This window comes from Equus quagga, chromosome 15 (assembly GCF_021613505.1).
Source record: "Equus quagga isolate Etosha38 chromosome 15, UCLA_HA_Equagga_1.0, whole genome shotgun sequence".
In the NCBI taxonomy this organism is placed as follows: Eukaryota; Metazoa; Chordata; class Mammalia; order Perissodactyla; family Equidae; genus Equus; species Equus quagga.
Window position 1 is genome coordinate 63538555 of NC_060281.1, and position 27196 is coordinate 63565750.

The 27196-nt window shown below is 41.6% G+C and overlaps 2 protein-coding genes across 8 annotated transcripts in view; one reads left to right on the top strand and one right to left on the bottom strand.

Annotated features, from left to right (window-relative positions):
• Positions 1-495: 495 nt before the first annotated feature.
• On the bottom strand, positions 496-22702 carry ZNF10 (zinc finger protein 10). 3 transcript variants are annotated; one of them, XM_046639120.1, is made up of 6 exons: positions 16532-16565; positions 16106-16145; positions 12843-12931; positions 10940-11066; positions 10495-10590; positions 496-6841 (listed from the first exon to the last, which is right to left on the bottom strand). In XM_046639120.1, the coding sequence occupies exons 3-6, from the start codon at positions 12873-12875 to the stop codon at positions 5376-5378; spliced, it is 1722 nt and encodes a 573-aa protein (XP_046495076.1). In that variant the 5' UTR covers positions 12876-12931; positions 16106-16145; positions 16532-16565; the 3' UTR covers positions 496-5375. The 3 variants fall into 3 exon arrangements, with proteins under 3 accessions (XP_046495076.1, XP_046495074.1, XP_046495075.1); XM_046639118.1 differs by lacking the exons at positions 16106-16145; positions 16532-16565 and adding an exon at positions 22520-22702; XM_046639119.1 differs by lacking the exons at positions 16106-16145; positions 16532-16565 and adding an exon at positions 15612-16066.
• A 106-nt stretch (positions 22703-22808) lies between these two features.
• ZNF891 (zinc finger protein 891) overlaps positions 22809-27196 on the top strand; it is a 30724-nt gene continuing 26336 nt past the window's right edge. For 3 of the 5 annotated variants that reach the window (XR_006885233.1, XR_006885232.1, XM_046639117.1), the window contains exons 1-2: positions 22809-23021; positions 24671-24792. The gene's annotated coding sequence lies outside the window, so the exon portion shown is untranslated. The remainder of the gene's footprint in view (positions 23022-24670; positions 24793-27196) is intronic. The other 2 variants (XR_006885235.1, XR_006885234.1) reach the window with 1 other exon arrangement.

Consider the following 27196-nt stretch of genomic DNA (forward strand, 5'->3'; position numbering starts at 1 on the left):
TAGTTATCTTTCAAATAAAGCTTCAAAATTTACTAGCCATGTGAATTTGGGAAAATTACTTAAAATTTCCAAACTCTAGTTCTGTTAACTATTGGGGGGGATAATATTATATTCTACATAGAGTTATAGATAGAAATAATGCATTAAAGGGCTTAGCAGATTGGCTACTTCCTATTAACACGTCTATAAATGAAGATAAGTTACAAAAAGCACCAATTACTACTACTATTGTTATTAGCATTCACTTGGAGCTGGAAATTTTCTCATTTCCCAGAAATACCTGGTTTTCCAAATATTTTTAAAAAATCAACTTTAGAGGGCTGGCCCCATGGCCAAGTGGTTTGGCATCCCAGGTTCATGAGTTCGAATCCCAGGCTCAGACCCACTTCACTTATCAGCCATGCTGTGGCAGCATCCCACATACAAAAAAGTAGGGGGAAGATTGGCACAGATGTTAGCTCAGGGCTAATCTTCCTCAAGCAAAAAAAAGAGGAAGATTGTGAACAGATATTAGCTCAGGGCAAATCTTCCTCAACAAAAAAATAAATTTATTTAAAAAAAATCAACTTTATTGAAGCAAAATTTACATACAACAAACTGGATCCATTTCAACTGTATAGTTTGATGACTTTAACAAAAGAATAGTCATGGAACCATCACCACAAACACAATACAGATCATTCCAATAGTTCCCTATGGCCCTATTTTCAGTCAGTTGCTCTCCAACCCTTAGCCACAGGCAACCACAGATTCATCAGTGGTCATTATAGATTACGTTTTCTAAAGTTTTATAAATGGGAGTCACACAGTGTGTACTCTTTTGTGTCTGACTTCTTTTACTTAGAATGTTTTTGAGATTTAACCAAGCTGTTGGGTATATCATTAGTTTATTACCTTTTATTGCTCCATTATATGGAAATACTACAATTTGTCTATCCATTCACATTTTGTGAATTATTATACATGGTATCTGTTGTGTTGATTATATTTGTGTTTGTTCCAGTCTCAGGCTACTATGAATAATGCTGAACATTCGTGGGCATGTTTTTGTATGGACATGTTTTCAATTCTCTTGGGTATATACCTAGGAATGGAACTGATGGCTCACATGGTAACCGTATGTTTAGCATTTTTTTTTAAAGATTTTATTTTTCCTCTTTCTCCCCAAAGCCCCCTGGTACACAGTCGTATATTTTAGTTGTGGGTCCTTCGAGTTGTGGCATGTGGGACGCCACCTCAGCATGGCTTGATGAGCAGTGCCACGTCTGTGCCCAGGATCCAAAACAGCGAAACCCTGGGCCGCTGAAGCGGAGTGCATGAACTTAACCGCTTGGCCACGGGGCCAGCCCTGTTTAGCATTGTGAAGACATGGTAAACTGTTTTCCAAAGTGGCTGTAATATTTTATACCCACCAGTGATGTAAGAGGGTTCTAATCTCTCCAATCCTCATTAACATTTGTTACTATCTTTTTTGTCTTAGTCATGCTACTGGATGTGAAGTGCTATCTCCTCATGGTTTTGACTTGCATTTCCCTAACGACTAAAGATGTTGAGCATCTTGACATAGGTTTCCTGGCCATTCATATGTATTCTTTTGTGAAGCATCTGGTAAAATACTTTGCACATTTTTCTTTTTATTGGTTGGTCTTATTTACAATTTACAAGGGTTCTTCGTATTCTGGATACAAGTCTTTGTCAGATGCACACGCTGTGAATGTATACTAGTCCATGGCTTGCCTTTTTATGTTATTAATAGTGTTTTCAAAAGAGCTGGAGTTTTTAATTTTTATTAAGTCCAATTTATCATTTTTCTTTTATGACTCATGCTTTTTGTGCTATAAGAAATCTCTGCCTAGCTCAGGGCCATGAACATTTTTTCTGTTTTCTTCTAGATATTTAAAAGTTTCAGCTTTTCCATTTAGGTTTGCGATGCATTTTGAGTTATTTTTTGTATGCAATGAGGTAAGGGGAGGGTTGTTTTTTTCCATACAAATATCCAGTTGTTACACCATCATTTGTTTAAAAGACTCTTTTCCACATTGAATTATTTTGGCACTTCTATCAAAAATCTAATTGACAACATGTGTAGGTCAATTTCTGGACTCTGTCCTCTTTTACTGCTCTATATTTATCCTCATGCCAACATTTTATTAATGTAGTTCTATAGTAAACTTTGAAATTAGGTAGTATAAGCCCTCTAACATTGTTCTTCTAAAAAAATTGCTTTGGATATTTTATGACTTTTGCATTTCCATCTACATCTTTGATTAGTTTGTCAATTTCCACATGAATACCTCTGAACCTAAAGATTAATTTGGGGAGGACTGTCAATTAACCAATATTGAGTTTTCCCACTCCTGATCATGATACATTTCTCTGTTCATTATGTATTTTTTACGTGTTCTTGAAATTCTTTCAGCAATATTTTATACTTTTCACTGTACAGATCTTGCTCATTTCATCAAACTTATCCAAGCATTTCATATTTTTGTATCATTCTAAATGGGACTGTATTTCTGATTTCATTTCCAAATTGTTCCCTGCTACTACATAGTAATGAAATCAATTTTTGTATATTGATCTTGTATCCTGTGACTTTCACAAATTCCCTTAAAGTTCTAGTAGCTTTTTGTAGATAAGAACTTTTGAAGAGAATATATTCCATCACTGCAGAGACTGTTTTCCTGATCCTAAAAGTAATATATATTCTTTGAAGAGAGTGCAAAGAACAGAAAAGTACAAAAAAAATATAAAAGCAAATACCAATTCTCCCAATATGTAGGTTAACTGCTATTAATCTTTTGAGAAATTTCCTTACAGTTTTGAGCAAGATTCATTTTTTAAAAAATTCATTTATTTTTACATATTTGACCTTACTCTATATTGACTACTATTTATCATGCTTTTTTTATAACACTTGACAGCATCAAAATTTTTTATTATCAAACTTTCTGTTTGCATAATTTTAATGTTTGCATACTATTCTATTACACTGATATGCTACAATCATTTTGCTATTATACATTTTTACATATCGAAAATTTTGCACTATTATAAGTAATGTTTCCGTGATCATCCGTAGACATCTATCTCTTCTCACATTCCTTAGGGTACGAATAATAGTAATATAATTACTAACAGCTAACACATATAGTACTTACTATGTGCCAGGCACTGTTTTAAGTACTCTATACACACTATCTCACTTCGTCTCCACAACAGCCCTCCGAGGGAGATACTAGCAGCATCCCCATTACACAGTTGAGGAAAATTAAGTCATAAGTTATGAGAAATGCTAAGAGGCTCAACTGAGGGGCTGCTCTTCTACTCCCATAAAGAACCACTGCTTATGAAGAAAACCATTTCTGACAGGAGTATGTCATGCATATGAATGGCATGTAAGCACCGAGAAGAGCAGCAACTGGGATCCAGTTCTGGGTTGGACTTCATTCAAGACGTGAGACCTGTGCCAGCTCCCCTCATCTCAACTGCAAGTGAAGAGTACAAGTGATACGGTCTCATGCTCCCTGTAGTCTCAAGTCTCACAATTTAAACAATCATTTCTAGATTTTCCCGGAGAGACACCAAGAGCTTTGTCCTGCTGGTCTCAGCAATATTTATTTATCATTCAAAAATCAACCACTGAGCACCTAATATATATCTTGTTTGCCAGAAAATGGCAAATAATGATCAGTCCCTACACACAGATCCATTTATAGAATGAAGGAGAATTAAAACAGATTCTCTTTATCAATCTTTTTTGGGTCATGGACTTACCAGTGACTCTCAAGATTAGGATCCTCCCCCTAGAAGGAAAAACCTTTGTACAAAGAAAATAAATTTGCATACAATATTAACAGTTGTTTACTGATCCTCGCAAATGAGTCCATAAACCTACTCTGGGTAATTCCCTCAGGCTGCCAAGTTCTGATGTAGGTAAAAAGAGAAACACGTATGACTGAAAGGGAAGTGAGAACTCAGTGTGATTTTACTAGCACTCAAGCAGGTGTAAATTAAATGACAGACACCAGGGTGACGCAATAGCAGTAATATTAATAATCACAGCTAATAATGATAAAGTACTTAACATAGGTCAGGCACTATTCTAAACTGTTTATACATTTACTCATTTAATATCACAATCTGAAGAGGTAAGTGATCTTATCCCTAATTTACAGAGGATACCTGTAAATCAGGCACAGAACAGCTAGGCAGCATGCCCAAGTTCACCAGCAAGCTAAGGACAGAGGTGGGATTTCAATTCGGGAAGGCTAGCTAAGAGTTATGCTCCTAAGTCTCTTTATAAAGACAAAAGACTGCCTTGCAAAGAGGGTGGCTTTGGCCAGTGCTGTTTATTTCATGAGCATACTTGCTCTAAGTCTTGCCCAGGTACCTGCTCCCACTCAAATGAAGACCCTCCCTGACGTGTTCAAATACCCAGTGTTCCTCTAAGTCCCAATGTCCAGAGAATCACTGTGTTTTTAAATTCCTAGGAACCTTTAGCACCATGTCTCAAAGATACACCTCTAACTGTGACCCAAACAACTTAGGAATTAATAGGAAGTGTGCTGGCAGGTGGTTCTCAAGCTTCCTTGATGGTAGAATAGAGAAACTAGATATCCTTTTTTAATATTTAAAAACATCTTCAAATAATTATTACAGTAACAACGATTAGACTATAAAACGAACTCATTACCCCACTATCTCACAAATCAGTTCTGCCCATTTATCCATACTTTTTCAATTCTTGTCCACATGCAAATATATTTTAAAATGGGTACCACAAGTAAATGTATTGTTCTTTTCCTGCTTTACATTATAAGCATCTTCCCCGCTGCTAACCAAAACACAGTTCATATCAGACACATAAAGCAGACTAAGCGTCCCAGAAAACAGGGACAATCAAGTAAAAAATGGCTTATTAATTCCCTGGAATATTATTTTGCATCTTTTGTTACAATACCAATTTTTTATTCTTCTCAGCAACAACTCTCCTCTATTTATCCTATTGAAGTAGCATGTTCATTTATTTCTTTTTTGAAGGAGGTAACACAGCTGGATCATCTCTCAACAACTCACCTACTTAATGTTTCCTTTTCAGATTTTAGCATTTAAGGCTTGGTCAAGAATGCTCCCAGGTCAACTAACTTTTGTAGGAATTTGTGGAAAGGAGAAAATCTGACATATTTGTGTACTAAAATAAAATTTGTGGGGTTTTTTTCCCCCTTTAGGACCGTTTCTCTAGGGCACAAAAGGGTGGTAACAGGATTGAAAGCTTTTCCACATAGATTACATCTGTACAGCTTCTCTCCAGGAGTCCTCCAATGCAAAATAAAGCTATTGCTCTTTGTGAAGAATTTTCCATATTCACTATGTTAGTAAGTATTTTCTGTAAGATGGTTTGTCTGGTATCTAATAAGGTTAGAGCTACTGACAAGTGCTGTCCCACACTGATGACACGTTAAGATTTGCTCTCCAGTGTGAGCTATTTGATGTACTATAAATGGAGAGTTCTGGCTGAAGACAACTCCACACTGATTACATTTATAGGTCTCTTCTCCAGTATGAATCCTCTGGTGCTTAATAAGGTCATTCTTCCGAATGAAGGCTTTTCCACACTGACAACATTCATATGGTTTCTCCCCAGTATGAATTCTCTGATGCACAATGAGGGCAGAACTCTGGCTGAAGGATTTTCCACAAGCACGGCATTCATATGGCTTCTCTCTGGTATGGGTTCTCTGATGTGAATAAAGGTGAGAGCTTCGACTAAAGCATTTTCCACAGTCTTTACATTCGAAGGGTTTTAGTCCAGTGTGGGTTCTGTGATGTACAACGAGGTGAGATCTTTGGCTGTAAGACTTCCCACATTCATTACATTCATAGGGCCTCACTCTGACATGAGTTCTTTGATGCAGAATGAGATGTGTGTTCTGTCTGAAAGATTTCCCACATTCAGGACATTCATAAGGTTTCTCTCCAGTATGGGTTCTCTGATGCCTAATAAGCCTGGAGCTATGAACAAAAGATTTCCCGCACTGATTACATGTGTACAGTTTGTCTCCCGTATGAGTTCTCTGATGGGTAACAAGGTGAGAGAACCAGCTGAAGGATTTTCCACATTCTTTACATTCATAGGGTTCTTCACCAGTATGAGTCTTTTGATGTCCAATGAGATGAGAACTCCGGCTGAAAGATTTTCCACATTCTTTACATTCATAGGGCTTTTCTCCGGTATGAATAAGCCGGTGCCTGGTAAGATTAGAGCGCCAGCTGAAGAACTTTCCACATTCCTTACATTCATAGGGTTTCTCTCTGTGTATACCCTTTGATATACCAAGGGATGTACCGTGAGTAAGAGAGCTATCATTATCGGGGCATTTGTAGGATTTATCTACCGTTTGAGTTCTTGAAAATTGAATAAGGTGAATGTTTTGACAGAAGGTTTGACCACAGTCCTTACTATTATTTGAATAGCTCTCCTCATGACCACTAAAAACTAAATCATGTTTTAAACTTTTAGTACATGAGTCATGTTTATGGAAATACTCTCTCAGGATTAGCTGAGCAGGAAGAAGACAGTTCCCCCCATATTTACCATTTTCACAGACTCTCTCCTGAGTAAGTACTTTCTTTTGGGTAAATGCCACTTGCCTCAAATGTCTCTCCTGGCTTTCTTGATACTTGTCCAATTGGTCTTCACATCTCCAGACTTCTTCTAATGACAAACACCAGAGATCATTCTTTGCCATTCCTTCCATTTTAATGTCACAGGACTGTTTATCTTTAGAAATGCTCTTACTGGAAACTGATGATTTAATTTCACCTGCAGTCTCCAAATCTGAAAGAAAAGAAAAAGCTTTGCATAACTAAAAAAAGTATTAAGGTCAGAATGGTGGGATGTACGTGAAGACAAAGCATGTAAGCTGTGCAGCGTTGCTTTCCAGTATAGTTTTGTAACCTCAGTGGAGAAAGAGAAACGGAGGAACAGAGCAGTAAGCAGGAAATGCGTCAGGTATGTGGTACATAAAAGACATAAAAGGAGCAAAGAGAGTAAAGCCACAGACTGGGCATGACACATGGGATCAGGATATGCAGGGTAGTGTGGCAATAAGGGAAGCCCATAGAAAGGACTTCACCCCCTTATCTAATCCCAGCACTACTCAGACAAGAACCTAAAGTGTCTACTTGTTGCCAGGCCCTTCCCCTGATATGCATTCTTCACACTACTGCCAAGGCAATATTCCTAAACCATGAATGCAGCCACATGTCAGGCAATGCCTTTTATCTACATCACCAAAGCACTACAGAGTCATGCCCAGATGACGGACACAACAAACCTCTCAGAATGGCCATGTGACGGGCTGGAAGAGCAGGAGCACGGAAGTCACCCAGATACAGGTTCTAATGTAAGCTGTACCACCACTACTGGTTAACTCGAACAAGCTGTTAGACTTTTCAAAAATCATTTTGCTTATCTGTAATCTAAGGATGACAGTATTTGTCATGTAAGATTATTGTAAGTATTATATAAGGTGTGAGCTCATCACAGTCTCTGACACATGTATGGTCAAAGTGATACCATTTATAGTAATTACTATTCCTATCTCCTATTGTGAGTACTTTGTTCTGAGACATCAAGACTTAACAACTGACAGGGCTAGCACCACAAGACACTAACTCAGAACATGCATGCTAACTTATATTCTCCTGAACTTTTTGCCCTTCTGCTTATACCCACAGATATTACTGCAAATTAGTCTCCCTTCTAAGAGTCGACGTTTGTTTTTCAATGCCTTTCAGGTAGAATGTTTAGTTCTGAACCAAGGAAAAACTCCACTGTTTACCACCTCTCCCTACGTAAGTGGGGTGATAGTCTACTCTTACCTGGTGTATGGGTTGCATTTTGTCTCCCAAAGAAAGTATGTTGAAGTCCTAACCCCCAATATTTCAGAATGTGACTGTATTTGGAAATGGGATCATTGCAGATATAATCAGATGAAGGGTGGGCCCCAATACAATACAACTGGTGTTCTCGTAGGAAGAGGAGAGGAGACACACAGAAAGACACACAGGAAAATGCCTCGTGAAGATGAAGGCTGACTGGAGTGACGCATTTACAAGCTAGAACAGCTGGGGCCACCAAAGCTGGAGGAGGCAGGAAGGATCCTCTGCCAGACTCCAGAGGGAGCACGGCCACGCGACACCTCCATTCAGAATCTGGCCTCTACAACTGCGAGACAAGAGGTTCTGTTGTTTTAAGCCACCGAGCCCGAGGAACTTTGTTTTGGCCCAAGAAACTAACACACAGGGTGAACAGCCCCTGCCAGGCTTCTAACTGCTTTCTTTGTACAACCCAACCCCTACCAGTCCTATCTTCATTTACAACTTTGTTAGATACTCATTTCTTCCCCAGCCTTATTTATTTTTCTTTTTATTGTAGTAAAATACACATAACATAAAGTTTACCATGTTATCCATTTTTAAGTGTTTGGTTCAGTGGCATTAAGTACATTGACATTATCATGCAGCCATCACCACCATCCATCTCCAGAACCCTTTTCATCTTGTAAAACTGAAACCCTATACCTAGTCAACAGTAATTCCCCATTCTCCCTTCAACTTAGCCCCTGGCAACCACCATTCTACTTTCTGTCTTTATGATTCTGACAACTTTAAGTACCTCATATAATTGGAATCATGCACTATTTGTCCTTTTGTGACTGCCTTATTTCACTTAGCATATCTTCAAAGTTCATCCATGTTGTAGCATATTGTAGAATTTCCTTCCTTTTTAAGGCTGAATAATATGCCACTGTATGTATATACTGCCACCTTGATGATTTTTTATAGGAAATACACCATCGTCTCCCATCAGAATCCCATCGTAGAAGATTTTCAAACTACAAATGCCAACTGAAAACTTCTAAAATGAACATGCGTGATGAGAACTGGAGGCTGAGCACTGACAGAGAAAAACTCGGAGCAGAGTGTTTGAATACATGAATGGGGTGCTTCTCTTTATCAAAATCCTAAAAATCTCCCATGTATTATGTAACATACCCACTCAAGCAAATTATCTTCAAAATCTGTAGCATCCATGAATTTTTAAAGCCATCACTCATTATACTTTTCACTTTGATAATGAAGTTCACATACCTGTGTAGCTTCCCTTAAATTTCATGTGTTTAAGCACAGGAAGTTTCAGTATTTCTTTTGACAACAAAGTCTTAATAAAAATCTAAACTGCTGCATCTAGTCAGTTACTTTTGGATACTTTCCAACAAACATCCAGGAAAGCTTGCTAAATGAACAAACACATGAATGGAAAAAATAAAGCAAGTAATAAAAAAATGAAAGAAAAGAGAGAACAATCTTCCCTCCCATGGCCCCAAAGCACTGACTGATCAAGCTCTTTACAGAGAATTGAAAATCATAAAAGGTTTCACAGAGAAAGGTCTTGAGGTGCCAATTACCAGACAACCAAGACTCTGACAGATCTTATTTACATCATACTCAAAGCCTGAGATGCAGGGAAATGCCTGATGCACATGGACTTTGGGCCCCAGACAGAAACAACTGTAGGTTGCTACAACCTGCCTAGAGTACACTGGACTTGGGAAGCCACGTGTCTGGCCGAGCCCACCCGGAGTCAGTCACTGGCCAGCGCCCCGCTGTGCTGCACCATGCCAAGGAGACTACTGCAGTATGCCTCAGACAGCAAGCTCAAGATGGCTGAGGAGAGAGAAGTCAAGAATTGAGCTTGGAAACAAAGGTCAGGGAAAAGATGTCTTAGAGAGACTAAAGGAGGAGAAACATGAAAGACTACTTTCTACTTCTTAACCTAGAAGGCTGGGTTTTTTTATACACAGGGAAGTTGGGAAAGGAATGATGTTAGGACATTTTAGAGATATTAAGATTAAAGTGAAATAGGTATAAATTGAAAAAACATGAAATAAAGAGCTATGTATGGTTAGAAAACAGGCGTTTTTGAGCAGCAATTCTGGAAGGGAAGAAGGGTTAAGCCAACAGGAGCTGGTGAGCCCTCTGGGGCAGTTTTCCAACTGGCCGAAAACACCGGAGAGGGGCAGCATGGGGACTCACCACAGAGCTTACCAAACAGGCAGAACTGAGGCTGTGGGAAGGCGCCACGTGAAAGCAAAAAGACAGGCAAAGACCAAAGAAACGATTCTATGAAAAATGAGAGAACGGGGATGCTAGAGTTAGAGCTAACAACCAGGACAGCAATATGGACAGGGCTGAACCCAAGCACATCAAGAGAAAGATAATTTCAACGAAGCAGAAAAACAGCCTTGTCTCTGAATGCAGATGAAGTGTGAGCAGATCGGAGAAAGAAGATTCACAAGGGGGAAACAGCAGGTAAATAAACTCAGTCTTCTTGGAAATGAGGACTAGTGACCACCATCTGCCAGGATTCTAGCCCCTGACAGGTCATCTGGAAACTGCCTGCAACACCTCCTGTCTGATCCTCACCTGGATGGGTCTCCTGGTGGATCCCTCTCTCTGCCAGCCACGGCTCTTGCCCTTTCTCCAACCGGAGGATCACATCTGGCTTGGGAAGCTGATGCCCTGTTCACAGGGAGAGATCAAGAATTCGGCAAAGGTTGGGGAATCTGGGCTGGACACAAAAAAACACCCCAGTTGAACCCTTCATAGTCCTGGGGGCACTCTGCACAGTAGACAAGGTGAGGCTCCAGAGGCAGCAAAATATGCATTTTTAAAAATCTGACCAATCAAAATAATTTTTTGCACTAAAGCAGAAGGAGTACAAAAACACTGATCTATGCCTTAAAGAAATTGGGTCCCTGACCCCAAGGTCACACTCTGATATATGCTTCAGGGTTTCCATACCTTTCAATCAACGAAGAACCAAAATCGTCCCAGGGAGTACATCTCCACACACAGAGGTTAGTCTTACCCAAGGAAACCAGGTTCTCATAGTTCTCCAGCATCACATCTTTGTACATGATCTGCTGAGCAGCGTTCAGTAGCTTCCACTCCTCCCTGTTGAAGTTCACAAGTATATCCTTGAAGGTCACCAGTGTCTACAACATGAAAAAAACCTATATTAAGCCAGATGTATCTCCTTGCCCTCCCTTTCCTAAACACTGACAGAGAGAGAGATTAGGTGGATAGCACTGGAGTAGGGAAAGAGGATGAAGCAGAATCATGCTAGGAGCATTTAGCATTTATTTTGGATCTGGGTTAATTCCTAAAAGGAATGGCTATCAGGTACAGGTACCTACTGTACAAAAACCAGTTCCATGTTATGCTTTAGGTTTAGAAACTGTCAGAAGCACTTTTTCCCCCCTAAGGAAGATTAGCCCTGAGCTAACATCTGTGCCAATCTTCCTCTATTTTTTGTATGTGGGATGCCTCCACAGCATGGTTGCTGAGTGGAGAAGGTCTGCGCCTCAGATCCAAACCTGTGAACCTGGGCCACTGAAGCGGAACGCATGGAATTTTAACCACTTGTCCACAGGGCCAGCCCTACAAGCACTTTTATTTAACTCAAGTTTGTTATAAACAGTTATAGCAAGGAAAATCAGACACCAAAAGTCAATCTACATTTCTATTATGTGAAATAAAAAACCTAATTCAACGCATGAAAAGAGGAGAAAACAGTCTTGAGTTCAAGAACAACCTAATACTTAAGAGACCAAGCTAGCCATGTTTGTGGCCAAAATAATTATCCAAAACATTCTTCCTAAACATTGGTAGGCATCAAGAAAACGGAGAAGAGATTTTATTTTAATAACAGCAAAACAATTTCACAAAGAATAGATACAGAAGCAAGGCCTTTAGCCATATCAAAAAGAAATATTAATTACACATAGAAAAAAAAAAAACTTGAACAAAGACCATGAAGGTCAAAACACAGCGAATGTTTTTTAAGAAAACAAAAAGAACTGAAAGAAAAGAACTGTCAAGCCAGAATTTCTATATAAAGTGAAAATACCTTTGAGGAATTATACAAAATACATTCTTAAATGAAGTAAAGTTAACAGAACTGGTTACTAGCAGAGCCGTTCTAGAAGACGTGCTAAAGGTAGCTCTTGAGGTAGACGGGAAATGATGCCAGAGAGAAACTTTAAATCTCTGGAGTGAAGGATGAGCAACAAAAACAGTAATATTTGGGTAAATAGACCAATTTTCTTCTATTAAATCCTCCAAAATATGTAGGACAATTGAAAGCACAAACTACAACACGTTCTGGTGGGGTTTTCAGTACAAGCAGAGGTGACATGCGAGGGACCCTCCAGGGGAAGCAGCTGAAGGAGGTGTGAGGAGCCCAGTCTCCACCTGGACGCTCTCAGGTCATGCTGGTCCCAGAGGTTCCCTTCTCAGCCGAGACCTTCCTGCTGTGGCTGCAGCTGCCCCTCGATAATGACGTAAGTTGTCCCTGAGCTCCTTCAAAGAGCACGCCTCATGGAGGAATTAACACAGCCTGCACCACAGCCAGGACAACTGGGACCAGAGAAACCCTCCAGGGGCACCAGCACTCCCAGTTCTCACACCATCCTTGGGGGAGGAAGCCCGCTGTGAGCTCAATTCCGTAGCGTGGATGCAAGAGTGTTCCATCAGAGTCCTTCTAGCGCCTGACTTGACTCCCACCCATGTTACTGTTAAACTTGTGTTTCTTTTATATGAAAGGAAATAAACCTACAACTACAAATAAAGAAACAGGACAGTGCTGGTCTCCTGGAGAAGTGTATCCTGAGTTACAATTTCTGAAGTTCCTACGCAAAGGAACTTCAGAGCTTAAGCAATAAGGGATTCTCAGTTGGAAAACAAAGAAAAAAGAAGGCAGCCCAACTTACGTGGGACTGGGCAGTGGGTAACTCGGCTTCCATGCCCTCCTTGCTCTCAGTAACACTTTCTTGTTAATGCAAGATGCTGGGAAGGCAAGCTGAGGAGAAGAAAGAAATGTGAGGACAGTTTGCTGCGACTCAGAGGTGCCATAAATCATGAGCTTAGACCGCCTCGCACCAGCGGGGTATGACACGAACACCCACAGCACAGAGAGGAGTATCAGATGTTCCAAAAACACATCTACAGTGCCTGAAATTCCCAGCAGTAGGAAGACAAGAGCTACATAGACTGCATTTCCCCCTTAATCTCTAGAGTTTCATGCTAAATTTCATTTGGAATCAAAATGAATACAAATCCTTTTCTGAGGAAAACAAAAACCACAAAACCTGACCCAATATAACAGTCTCAATTTACAAATAAGAAAACAAGTGTTTTCTCCAGCTAATCACAGAAGGGAAGTCAGAAATTTGAAGCACAAGAAAAATGTGATGTGCCACTACTGGCCTGAAGGTGGAAGGTGCCATGTGGCAAGGAACATGGGCAGTCGGTGAGAGCTAAGAGCAGAACCCAGCCGACAGCCAGCAAGGAGACGGGGCCCAGGGGCCTATCGCCACAGGAACCGACTTCTGCCAACAGTTAGAGTGAGCTTGGAAGTGGACTCTCCCTGGAACCTCCAGGTGAGATGTTGGGCCAGCCAACACCTTGCCATCAGCTGCTGGGTATCTGAGCAGAAAACCCAGCCACACTGTGTCAGACTTCCACCCTCAGAACTGGCAGCTAACAAGTGGTGCTGTTTGAAGCTGCTAAGTTTGTGGTAACTTGCTACTCAGTAACAGAAAACTAACACATGGGCAATTATCTTTTAAAGATATTTAAATGTTAAGGACAAATGCTCTATATTTACCTATGTAGTTACCGTTGCCAATGCTTTTGGTAGATTCAAATTTCCATTTGGTTTCATTTCCCTTCCCCCTGAAGGATATCTTCTAACATTTCTTGTACTATGGTAATAATTCTGCTGGTAACAGATTCTTTCAGCTTTTTTATGTCAGACAGTGTCTTTATTTTGCCTTTGTTTGTTTAAGTTTTATTGAGATATAACTCACCATACAATTAACCTAAAGTGTACAATTCAATGGTTTTTGGTATATTACATTATTAATCTTTAAATTTCGGTAAAAATATATGTAAGAAAATTTACCATTTTAACCAATGCTAAGTGTACATTTCCATGGCATTAATTACATTCAAAATGTTGTGCAACCATCAATACTAACTTCAAAACTTTTTCATCACCCTAAACAGAAACACTCAAATAAGCACTAACTTCCTATTCCTCCCTCCCCTCAAACTCTGATAACCTGTAATTTAATTTCTATCTCTACAAATTTGACTGTGCTAGATATTTCATATAAGTGGAATCATATAATATTTGTTCTTTTCTGTCTAGCTTATTCCATTTAGCATGTTTTCAAGGTTCATCCACGTTGTAGTGTGTATCAGAACTTCATTACTTTTAATGGCTGAATAATATTCCATTGTACAGCTAGACCACATCTTGTTTAACCATTCATCTGTTGATGAACATGTGGGCTGTTTCCACCTATTGGCTGTTGTGAATAATGCTGCAATGAACACTGGCACACAAATATCTGCTCCAGTCCCTGTGTTCAATTCCCTTGGGTACCCACCAAGGAAATTGCCGAGTCATATGGCAAGTTTATGTTTAGCGTTTTGAGGACCCACTAAACTGTTTTCCACAGCAGCTGCCTCATTTTACATTCACACCAGCAATATACAAGGGTTGCAGTTTCCCCTTGTGCTTGCCAACACTGGTTATTCCATTTTTTAAATTATTACAGCAATCCTAGTAGGTGTGAAGTGATATTTGATTATGGTTTTAATATGCATTATTTTCATGCACTTATTGGACATTTGTATGTCTTTGGAGAAATGTCTGTTCAAGTCCTTTGCCGATTTTTTTTTTTTAAGATTTTATTTTTTTCCTTTTTCTCCCCAAAGGCCCCGGGTACATAGTTGTATATTCTTCATTGTGGGTCCTTCTAGTTGTGGTATGTGGGACGCTGCCTCAGCATGGTTTGATGAACAGTGCCATGTCCGCGCCCAGGATTCGAACCAATGAAACACTGGGCCGCCTGCAGCGGAGCGCACGAACTTAACCACTCGGCCACAGGGCCAGCCCCCCTTTGCCGATTTTTAAATTGGGTCATTTGTCTTTTTGTTGTTGAGCTGTAGTTCTTTACATATTCTGGATATTAAACCCTTATCAGCTATACGATTTCCTAATATTTCCCCCATTCCGTAGGTTGTCTTACCTTTGTTGTTGAAAGATATTTTTGCTGACTATAGAATTCTAAGTAGACATTTTTCCTTTTAGTGTTTTATATATAGATTTAGCTCCCCTCCCAATGATCTGGGAATTAGAAGCGTTTTCCAGTCTGGCTAGCAGTAACAAGGAATATTCCCCATGTGAACGTCAAATACAATTCCCTCCATCCTTAGACGATTCTTTCCCTGGCCTTGGGTGGTTCCGTCACACACGTGCTGAGCTACACTGATGACTGGAGGGAGACCCTCTGCAGACCTCTCCTCTTGGTGCTCTGTCCCGTGAAGTGCAGCTGCTCTGCCCTCCCAGAGTCTCAGCTGCAGATCCTTGACTCAAGCAGTCTGCTGGACTTCACCTCAGTGTCCCCTCTGCTGTTTCCTAACCTGGAAACTCTCTCGAAGCAATAACCTGGGGCAACCACAGGGCTTACCTCGTTGGTTCTCCATCTCTCAGGGATGACTGGCCTTTGTGGTCTGACATGCAGCGTCTTGAAATGATTGGTTCATGTATTTTGTCTGTCTTTTTGTTGTTGATGTTGTTTGGGCAAGAGGCTAAATCCACTCCCTATTACTGCATTTTGGCCAGAAGCAGAAGTCTATAAGCATTGCACTTTTAATTTGTTTTAAATATAGATAGTATTTTTAATTTCCACTTTTTAAATACTGGGTTTGAATATTTTCCATGTTTATATTTATAGTTCTTTTGTATTTTGTTTTGTTTTCTTTCATATTGTTTGCCCCTTTTGTCTTCTGGAGATCTTAAGGATTTCCACTTCAATTCTAGGCACGCTTACATAAATAAAAGTACCGTAGCTTCTGGCTACCACACTGAAACGGTTCTCATCAGCCACATCTATTAGAGAGGGCATTGCTGGCCTCTCAACTGCTCTCGGATGCTCTTTATTTACTTTGCTTCCATCCTTACCTGGTTTTCCTCTGTATATCTTGGTACTTCTTAGTTGTCTCTAATGATTTAAAAAATTAGATTAGTTTAAATGTAGGTTTCCCTTTGTTGCATCCTCAGTCTCAGTCTCCATTTTCAGTGGCCCCCGGGCACTTCCAGGACACAGAGCATATCTATTTACTTTATCCCCACCGTCTGCCTATCCCATGGCACCATGGCATGACACAACAGGGCTAAGTGTTTTGGCTAGAATTAATAGACCACTGTCCTCTATCCCCCTCTCTTTCCCTAAATTCAAGTGCATATTTCCACCCGTGGTTAACAGGACGGATTCTGCCGCCAGACTGCCTGGGTTCAAGCCCCTGCTCCGTTACTTCCTAGGCGGTTTCCTAGCCTCTCAGTATCTCAGTCTCTTCTTCTTTACAATGGGGATAAAACAGCGCCCACCTCATAGGGTTATCACAAGAATTAAATGAGTCAATATTTGTAAAGCACACGCAACAGTGCCTGACACATGGTAAGGATTATTTGTTAATTTAAAAAATAAATGACATCTAGGGACCCAGTAACATGTCCTCTTAACATCTAATCATTTACCACAACCTGGAAATGTCTCTCCCATCCATCTCTTCCTCTAGATTCCTACTGCCATGGCCTCGGTTTTGGCCCTCACTGCCTTTGATCTCTCCTACTCCAGTGAGTGGCCACATCAGTGTCATTTCTATAAAACACAAAAGTTTCACTCCTTGATTAAAATTCTGTTGGTCTCACAGTACTTACAGGAACATGGACCAAGTCCTCAGCATGGATTTAGGATCCTTTTCTACCTCACTCGTCCTAAATGTTCCATCAAACTACCACACTTTTCCCTAGAACCAGGCTAAACCACTTGAACTGCCCTAACATGTTTCCATATGCTATTCCTATGCCAGGAATGCTCTTCCCTTTCTTGCCTCTTAGCAAAACTCTATCCACCCTCAAGATCAAACATCATCCCTTTTGGTGTAATTCCCGGGACAAATTCCCCAGGAAGTTTTAGTGTTTCTTCCTGTTTACTCCCACAGTCCCTAATGCAAGCAACACGGACTAAACAAAAGTGCAGCGAGAGACTCACCGCTAGCTGACCAAGGGGTCATGTCCACACGGAGTGAGGTCTCCAATACCAGGCACTTCCTTAGCGCTTTGCAACCCTTTCCCCAGCAACATGAGTAAGGATCAGTTATAAACTGTACCTGACAAAGGCAGTGAACATACTAGATATGGGAATTAAGATACAGATGTGGATGCTATATGTACTTTGTATGGATATTATTAGAAAAACACGAGATTTATTTTAAAGAGTAAGAATGCCATAGTTAGCAGGATAGAAAGGTGGAATGAGTGCACATGGTTCCTGTATTCATTGTTTTTTGCACCAGACATTAACTGAGTGTTTACAATATTCCAAGTCTTATTCTAGGGGCCGAGAATACAGCAGTGGCTGTTCAGATAGGCCCTGCCCTCACGGAGCTTACTTTTCAATGTCAGATGAGTAAAGGTTGAAATAACCAGGGATGTTTAGCCTGTGCAAGAAATTACTTAAGGGCCAGCCCCATGGCCAAGTGGTTAAGTTCATGCACTCTGCTTTGGTGGCCCAGGGCTTCGCCAGTTTGGATCCTGGGCACGGACATGGCACTGCTTGTCAGGTCATATTGAGGTAGCGTCCTACATGCCACAACTAGAAGGACTCACAAGTAAAACATACAACTATGTACTGGGGGGTTTGGGGAGAAAAAGCAAAAAAAAAAAAAAAAGAAGATTGGCAACAGTTGTTAGCTCGGGTGCCAATCTTTAAAAAAAAAAAAAATTACTTGAGAGAAACAAGAGAATGGTCTTCACACATGTACAAGTCCTGTAGAACAGGGATAATATTTATTCTGAGTTGTTCCAGAGGGCAGAATTAGGAGAAATGGTAGAGTCACAAAGAAATTAATTACAAGTCAATATAATAAGACAATGTTAATCAAATGACATCCGCACATAGAACAGGCTGCCTAAGGAGGCAGGCAATTTCTGATCACTAATAAATTTTCAATAGGATCTTATTAAAAAAAAAAAACTATAGTACAGTTGCCAGTTTACACGGATATCTAAGGTCCGTTCCAACGACTTTCCTGTTTCATGATTTAAAATACAAATAGCTTGCAATTAGTCTCACTTCATCCTAACTTCCCTTAACCTCCACTTCTAGGTAACTTACTCAAACCTTTATCTAAACCAGTGGTTTTCAAACCTGACTGCATACTGGAATTGCCAGGTAGATTTATAAATTATTGAGACCTGGGTCCCATGCCACCCTTCCCCACTAGGAGATTCTGGTTTAACTGTCTGGGCCGGGGCCAGGCTTTTTTTTAAATAGCTCCGTAGGTGATTCTAATGTGCAGCCAAGGTTGAGAACCACTGATCTAAGCCATTATTTAATCTATTTAATTGTCAATTTCTACAATTTCTGGGGGTAATCAGATCTTTTAATCAGTCACCAGATACACACAGGATCTTTTTATGCAACTGGCCAAAAGTGACTTCTCTAAAGCAAAAGCAGTCATTTCCAGGGCAGGGATCCTGAGATGAGTTTTATTTCTTCTTAAGGAAACAGCTGGTAAGTTGTAACTTGATGGTAACTATCTTGATGTTATAGATCTGGATCTTCTGTTGTTTTAATAAATCATTACTGAACACTTACTGTGTGCCTGGCTCTGTACTAGGCCCAGGGGGTAAAAACGTGAACAGAGTATTTCTCCCTGTCCTCAAGCAGCTGAGTCTAGTTGGAGAAACTGAAAATGGACACCTACTGTGCAGGATGATTGCTGCTATGATAACAGCATGCCCAAGGGGTCGTGGAGCACAGAAGACGGCCCGCACCCCAACCTGGTGGTTTCAAGGCTAGTCCAGTCCAGAGCTGGTTAGGCAGCTATGGAGGGTGGGCAACCGTGTGAACAAAGGCCAACCCCAAGACAACGGTGTGTAGGGAGAGAAAGCTCAGTGCAGCTGGTGCATATGGTCAACGGCAGGCAGCAGCCAGAAAGGAGGCCAGAGGCATGCCTAGGTCACAGAGGGCCCAGAATGCCATTCTCAGAAATGCTGACTTTTTCCTACATCTAAGCCAGGGAACGATCCTAGATTTGCATCTTAAAAATGCCTTCTCTGCATTTGGGGTAGTTGTGTGATGGACCAGGGGAAGACATAACAGCAGCAAAGAGACCAGGCAGGAGGCTAACACTGTAATCCAGAAGACGGCACACAAAACAGAATCGGTGAGGGTAGGAATGGAGAGCAGGTACCTTCTGGAGAGATTGCTATGTCCTAGAACTCGACTGGATGTGGTGTGAAGACGGCATGAGGGGTAAAGATGACTCCCAAGTTTCTGGATGACTGAATAGACAATAATGTATCAGTTGGAGCAGGTACTAGAGGGGTGATGCGGTTAGTTTTGAACATGAGAGGGTCAGAGAAGGGACATTTGGAAGCACATATTTAGATGTGAGGGTTATCCAGCTGTATCATCTGCCCTCTATATTTCTGTTTTATCTGTATCTCCCCAAACTGCTTGGCTATATTCTCAAACAGGACTTCCTGAGAGGCAGGAAATGGTCTTTTGTCACAGATTTGAGTGTGACTATGAGATACAGGTGACATACGCAGATGGATAGAGTAGTCTAAGGGAGACCACAGATTCCTGCCAACAATCCTAGGACACGGTTCCTGTAAAGCCCATTAAGAAACGGTAAGATTTAATAAAGCTGGCTGATAAAGGAGATAGACCCCAGGTTCTGGGGATTAGCACACAGTTCTCTTTGGGGAGCCACCGTTCTGCCGACCACCAGGGCAGAGATGGGCTGGAAGCAGCTTCAAGTAACAACAAGGAGGCTACGAAATTCACTATCTGAGGCAGGAAAGCTTCCACAGCACAGCTCTGATTAGGTACTGAGTATACAGGCTCATGACCGTCTACATTCTGGGCCCCGACAACTTTCAATCTGAATTCCTACTGTACTTGCCCCATGTTCTCTAAGCTTCACTTAAATGCCACCTTTTCTGAGAAGCCTTCCTGTTGTCCCAGAGAATCAGTGGCTCCCTGGCCAGTAATCATGGAGCATTTGCCCATGCTCTAGTGTTTCAACACACTGCCCTACCCCACCACTACTTAGCTGTCCACTTCCCTTAGAGATAATGAAACACTTGAGAAATGGGATAGTCTCAATTTAAATCCCAGAAAAAGGCCAGCATAGTGCCTTGTACTTCATATTCGTTTACACTGGCATTTGTCAAATATTTAATGAGCAACCACAATAACTTGTCTGTTTCCCCAGGTGTCTGCCCTCAGGTCTGTTTGAATACCCAGTCCCTGAGGGCCAGCGCTCAGAGATATGCAAGACCTTGTCAGGGACGGCGTTTCACTCGAGCATACGGAATATACACTTCTTAATATAAGAGAACAGGATCTCTTCGGTTTCTGAATCAATTCATCAGTATTTGGCATCTGCAAAGGGCAAGGAATGATCAGCAAAAGGACCCAGCAGCCAAAGGGTGAGAACTCTGGGGCTAGCAGAGATAGCAGAGACATATTTAAAGACGCAAAAGGCAAAGATCACGCATCTGTGAAAACTCAGCAAATGTATGCTTTAATTTTGTGCATTTCATTTAATGTAAAATTCTACATCAAAAGAAAAAGCTAAATTCTACTTAGTAATGCATATGGATTCTGCAGTATCTAGAAAAAGTATACTGATGTCTGCAATTAACTTTGAAATGCAATGAAAAAAGATGGACTGATGAAGTCTGCAAGACAGAGGGACAATTTTAATGAAACAAGAGAGGAGTAGATTAGTTAGGCTATAGAGAAAAGTCAGAGTAGTGTTGAGGTGGTTTAAAAAGGGGTAGAAGAGTTGCGTTATCTATCTCCCAGACAGACAGTTAACCGCAATCAACATTTCTAACCAGACTAACATTTGTTAGCTAGCATTCTGGATGACATCCTGTGTTCCCTTTTACTTTCTATTTTTTTTTTTAACAGTATATTCTATTAAGGTATACATAGAACTGAAATTCTTCACTTTCTCCATACACTTTAGATGGGAACTACAGTTTTTATGTTAACCTTATCTTTGACATTGATACTACATGTTACATGATACACATCATTTTGATTAATGTCAAGGAAAAATAAAAATAAATTAATTAAATTTTTGAGCTGTCTCTGAAAAATAAAACTAGATTAAACGTATACACATCTCCACTTAATCTATTTGATAAAAAACACACATACACACAACACTGAAGATCAGGAAGCTAGGAGCTAGAGATGTATAGCTTTTTTAAAAGACCACACACAAACCTGTTTGATCTTAAACACTGAAAATACTGATAAGATGCAATTTTGAGGAAAACCGCCAAAATAACTTTAATAGGAAGTAAAAAGCTTTTTTAAAAAATGAGTATCTTGAGACTACGCCAAGAACTGGAAATCCATCCAGCCCTTTTGGCCATCGAACTTATTAAAGTAGACCTAGCTCATCACTGGTTCTAGCATACAACCTCTACGGTATCCACGAACAGAATCCAGTAGTATATATTTTTTAAAAACAGTATAATAACCACGTTGGATTTCTCCTAGGAACGTCAGACTTTTACTGCTAAGAAATTTCCTACTCTAATAAAAAAGAGCATGATCACTTCAGCAGAGAAGCCATATGCAAAATTTTAAACATCTAGTCCCAGTTGGGGGGGGGGGGGGATAAAGTAAGCAGGTGTCAACCAAAACGTGCAGCTTCACGAGGCAAAGGTAAAGTTTTAAAGAAAAGAGAGACTTTATTAAAAAGGTTTGCAAGCCGGGGAGGGACATCTCCCCTCGCAACCTGACGGTGAGGCCGCCTCCGTCGGGGGTGGCGGGGCTGAAGGGCACGGAGCGCCGCGGCCCGAGGCCAGGTCTCCCCGGCAGCCCTTCCTCACCCCGCCACCCCGAGGCCGTGCTGCGCTCCGGCAGGGGTCAAGGTCAAACGCAGTTTCCTTATTTCCGTCCAAAGCTCAGCCCTGAGGGGGTCATGGTAACCGTCGCGTGGACTATGGCCTCGTTATCTCTTTCTCTTACCAAAAGAATAGAAGAAATCTTATTTTGCATCACCGAAAATATCTGGTTCAAAATCTCCCCCGCACCTTCAGACACTAGGGCATTGTCATCTTTCTCCGCAAGCGGGGCCGTCCGCTAGGAACGCTGCGACCTGAATTCAAGAAGTACCGCGCAAGGGCTAAAAATCACAGTTAGGAACAAAAATTATTTGCTGATGAAATCACCGTCTACCTAGAACGACGAGGCTAAACAACCGCAACATTACTAACAGGATCAAGACGCGTCTCACTACGAAGCAAAGACACAACACCCAGCACCTTCGTCTGTACCTGCAGTAAGCACCTAGAAGGTTCGATGGGGGAAGCAGTCCCTCACAATGGCAGCACCAACCGCAAATCAATGACGAGCCGTGCCTCCGGGACAGGTGGCTGGGCACACAGGCTGGGCGGCCCGGACCGCTCGGAGCCCACTCCCGGCCCTGCCCGCCGCCACCCCCTCGCACGCGCCGCGTCCGACCCCACGCGCTCGCGCGTCCTCCGCGTCCCCGCCCCCTCACGCACGCGCACCGGCCCCGACACGCGCACGCACGTCTCGGACGCCGCACGCACCGCTCGAGCCCCTCCGCTGAGAATCGCGGCAGGGACGCGAAATCCAGAATCCCTCCGCGGGGCGAAGCGAGGCGGCGCAGGTGCTGCTGGGAAATGTAGTCCCGCCGCTCGAGTCGGAGTGGCTACAGAGCTCGCGGCTTCGGGGCCTTGGGCACCGCCGCCCGCCCCGGCGCGCTCTTTTCCCTTCTCGCGGCGGCCCGGGAGCTTCGAGGCCGAGAAGCAGGTACCCGAGGACAGGGCGGCGCGTGGGGCGCGTGGCGGGGGAGGACACGTGGCGGGGAGGGCGGTGGGCGGCCCAGCCCTCACGCCGACCGGCGGTGATGGCGGGCAGAGGGGCGGCCGTGCGAGCGGCGGCGGCCCGGGACAGGCCCGAAGGCCGAGGCGGGTCCCGGAGGCGGCGGGTCCCGGAGGCTGCGGCTCCGCGGAGCCCGGCGAGTGCCCTCTGCCCCGCGGGAGCGGCCGCAGCGGGGCAGGGAGCAGGCGCCCGGACGAGCCCTCCGCTGTGGCCTGCGCCTGTCTGGAGGGCTGGGGCGGGGGCTGCGCCGCGGGCTGAGGCGCCGCCTTGCTGAGGCAACCGAAGTTTAGAGACTTGTATGCACCTTCTTTGGATCACGAGTTAGAGAAACTGCTGTTTTTTTTTTTTTTTTTAATGAAACAAAACACTTAGGAGGGGCTGGCCCCGCGGCCCAGTGGTTACAGTGCCGCTCGCTCCACTTCGGGGGCGGGGGCTCGCCGGTTCGGATCCCGGGCGCGGACCTGCGGCGCTCGGCTGCCGTGCCCTGGCGGCGTCCCACGTGTAAAGCGAGGGAGATTGGCACAAGTGTTGGCTCAGGGCCAGTCTTCTTCAGCCAAAAGAAAAATGAGATAGAAAAATTTGGACACTGCCTGAATATTTGATATTAAGGAATTACTGCTAATTTTGTTGGTGTGATAATATTCTGGTTATGATTTTTGAAGAGTTCTTATTCACATGTAAATTTTGAAATATTTACAGTATCATTCCTAGATATGTTTCAGAATAGTGATAGGTACAAGAGTGTTCATTACACTATTAACGTCAGAATAACAGTAATAGTTTTTCTGCTTTCAACCATTCTTGCATTCCTGGTTAAACCTTGCTTGAATGTGATATTATTACTTTAATGTACTGCTGTATTCAATTTACTAGCTTTTTCCTTAGGGATTTTTCAGTGTTCTGAATTAAGATTGCACTTTAATCTTTTTCCTTTGTACTCTCCTTGCAGCACCATTCTTTGTGATATACTTAGAAGATTTTACAAGTGTCACAAATAATATGGGAGGCACAGCTTTTTTTCTATATCCTATTCTGCAAAATAGTTTTTCACTTGAATGTTTTGGCCTTAAAATCTTTAGGAGTAGATATTTGACTTCTGATTCAACTTTTTTAGTGGTAGTTGATTGATTTAGGTTTTGTAGCTTTTACTGAGTCAATTGTGGACACATTTTTCTAGAAAATTGTTAATCTTATCTGAATTTTCAAGTTTGTTGGCATAAAATTGTTCACACTATTCTGGTATAGTAATTTTTTGCTGACTTTTTAAATAACTGCTTTTTCGTGATGTTTTAAAATTGCTGTCATGATTGTAGCTATTTTTCCTTTTTTGGGTCTTTTATCTAGGCCACCATCTCTTGTTTCTTTATTAGTCTTACTATATATGCATCTACAGTAATCTTTTCAAAGAAGCAGGTTTGGATTGTTTTTGTGATCTGTATTTTGGTTTTGTCTTATCTCTTTGTATTTTGGTTTTCTGTTAGAGTAACTTTTGCTCTCTATTTTTAAATTTTCTTTTACTTTGTTGCTGTTTTTCTATTTCTTGATTTGATTGCTTAGTTCATTTGTTTTTCCTGTAGTTTATTCATGTCACCGAGCAAGGGCTCGCCTCCTGATGTGCACAGAAGCTGACACCAGTCTTTGAAAGAAGAAGGACTTTATTGCACAGTCCAGGCTCTCAAATCTGCTTCACCCGTCCAAGGTAAGGGGTGAGGCTGAAGGGAGCAGGGAGGGCAGGCTGGCATGCGGAAGCACTGGCAGGGTGAGGCTCGATTGGCAGATCAAAATTTTCTCTTCTGTGCACGCTCCTGGCTGGCTCGCTGGCCCTGAAAAATAGCCTTAACATCCTGTCGTTAAAATGGAGTCAGTTATGGGAGCTTACCAGGAAAAGCACAGTAAGCAAGGATGAAGTTGTTAATGCAGATTTAAGTCATTGCTTTCTCCATTGATAAAAGTTTCTGGAGATTTATAGTCATCCTTCTCTTCCTGGCACAGAGAGGAAGGCACTTACAAATGGCGATTTCTCTTATGTAGATGTAGGTTTCCCTTACGAAAGGGTAAGTTCTACTAGGTGTTCAGAGCTTTTCCTGTGTCTGTTGTTTTTTAATAATCATCAGTTGAAAATAGCCATGTCCCACAAATAATCCATAATCAATCTATAAATCAAAATTGGGGTGAGTTTATTATGAACCAGGTTTGAGGACTGTAGCCCAGGGCCTTCCTTCCCCAGGAAGGAGGGGCACCAAAGAAGTAAGGTGTACAGAGTGGTTGTGTACTATCTGGCAATAAAGAGCGTACATCATGTACAATAGGAATGTCCCTTTCACAGTAGTCATGAGACTGCTTTGCTGGCACAGCAGGTCAGAGGTCACAAGGTGAGCACAGCAGGTCAGTAATTAATCTTTAGTTTTTAGGAAGAGATGCTCGTCCTTAAGGAATGCCGATATGGGCTAAGGTACATCTTTATCTTTAAGGGCATCATTCTTGTCTTTGGGACATCCTGAATGTTTAAAGCAGATGTACAGTGTGTGCTCCACAGGTCATGTCAGCTGTTCTGAAAAAACATGGTCAGGCTGAATTAGTTTTAAACCAGATGGCTTCCTCATATACTCCAATGTATCCTATTGTTTTTCATTTATTTATCAGCTATAGGGGAGGAAGACAATTCTTCTATCCTCTAAGTCCTTCTTCCTGGTCTAAGAATTAAATCGACATGAGACAGAATAACAGTAGAAAATAAAACAAAGTTTAATAACATGTATACATGGGAGAGACCCGGGAAAACTGAGTAACTTGCCAGAGTGGCCAAAGCCATCACCTTAAACACCATCTTCAGCTAAAGACAAGAGGCTGTTGGTCGTTGTGGTTTAGGTCTTCAACGGGGAGGAAGACAGTTCACATGGAGAAAAGCAAATGTTTGCTGGGCCATGTATAGACAATGAGACCCGAAAGAGATCTTTTGATAAAATGGCCCTTGCTAGATGCCATCCTGTCTACTACAGTTAGAATTATCTGTGGTGATAACTCATTCAGAATAATCAAGCCAAAGAGACACATTTTGGGGAGGCAAATTCTGTTCCTGGTCCTATAGTTACACTTACTTTCCAAGAGATGGTATATACATTTTTGAAAGTCTAATATGTTAAAAGGCTCATAATAAAACAGGAGGCCCCCGTTTCTTCTCAGTGGCATCCACTTTCAAATTTTTAAGCAGTTCTAGCTTTGAATTGTCTTCAGTCTTTTAATTTAATTGTTTAATTTGAGACATTTTTCAATTTCTTATTGTGTTAAACAAGAATTTTGACTCTTAGACTTTGCCTTCCTTCCTACATCCTTAAATCAAAATGTAATTATATTGCAAGTATTGTAATGTTTTCTCACAAATTTTGGTTAAATGCATGTTTAGTGTTTTTATTGTGATGACTATATAAATAGTGTTTACTGCTGAGCCATAAGAAGTTTCTTTCTTGTACAAATTTTACTTTTCTTGTTTTTAATGCCTTTTTTTATTCATTTGCTTTGTCTTCCTTAAACCTATGTAAGATGCCTTTCTTCCGTTTTCTTCAAGGTCAAAGCTGTCATATAATCTTACCATTTCTCTCTTTTTTTTGAACACCTGTCTCCAGGAGCCTTCCATCTTCCTACAGTCTAGACGTTCTCTAGGTGCGCCACACACTGGTCTACTAAGTCTTCCTTTTATCCTCACCTCATCTCTGTGTTGGATCTCCTGTTTCCTGGAAACTTCTTTTTTGTTTTCTTGTGAGGAAGATGGTCCCTGAGCTAACATCTGGGCCAGTCTTCCTCTATTTTGTACGTGGGGTGCTGGCACAGCAGGGCTTGAGTGGTGTAAGTCTGCGCCTGGGATCCAAACCTGTGAACCCCAGGTCCCCAAAGCAGAGCATGTGAACTTAACCACTATGCCACCGAGCTGGCCTCTGGAAATTTGTTTTTGTTCCCTTTTTAGTGGATTATAATCTTATTACTTTCCTGAAAAAGGGTCTGTATGAGTTACATAGATTAAGGTTGTGTATGAGTAGAAATTATTTTGTCTTCATATTTGACTGGTATTTTGGCCTAGTATAGAAGTCCTGGATAGGAAATTATTT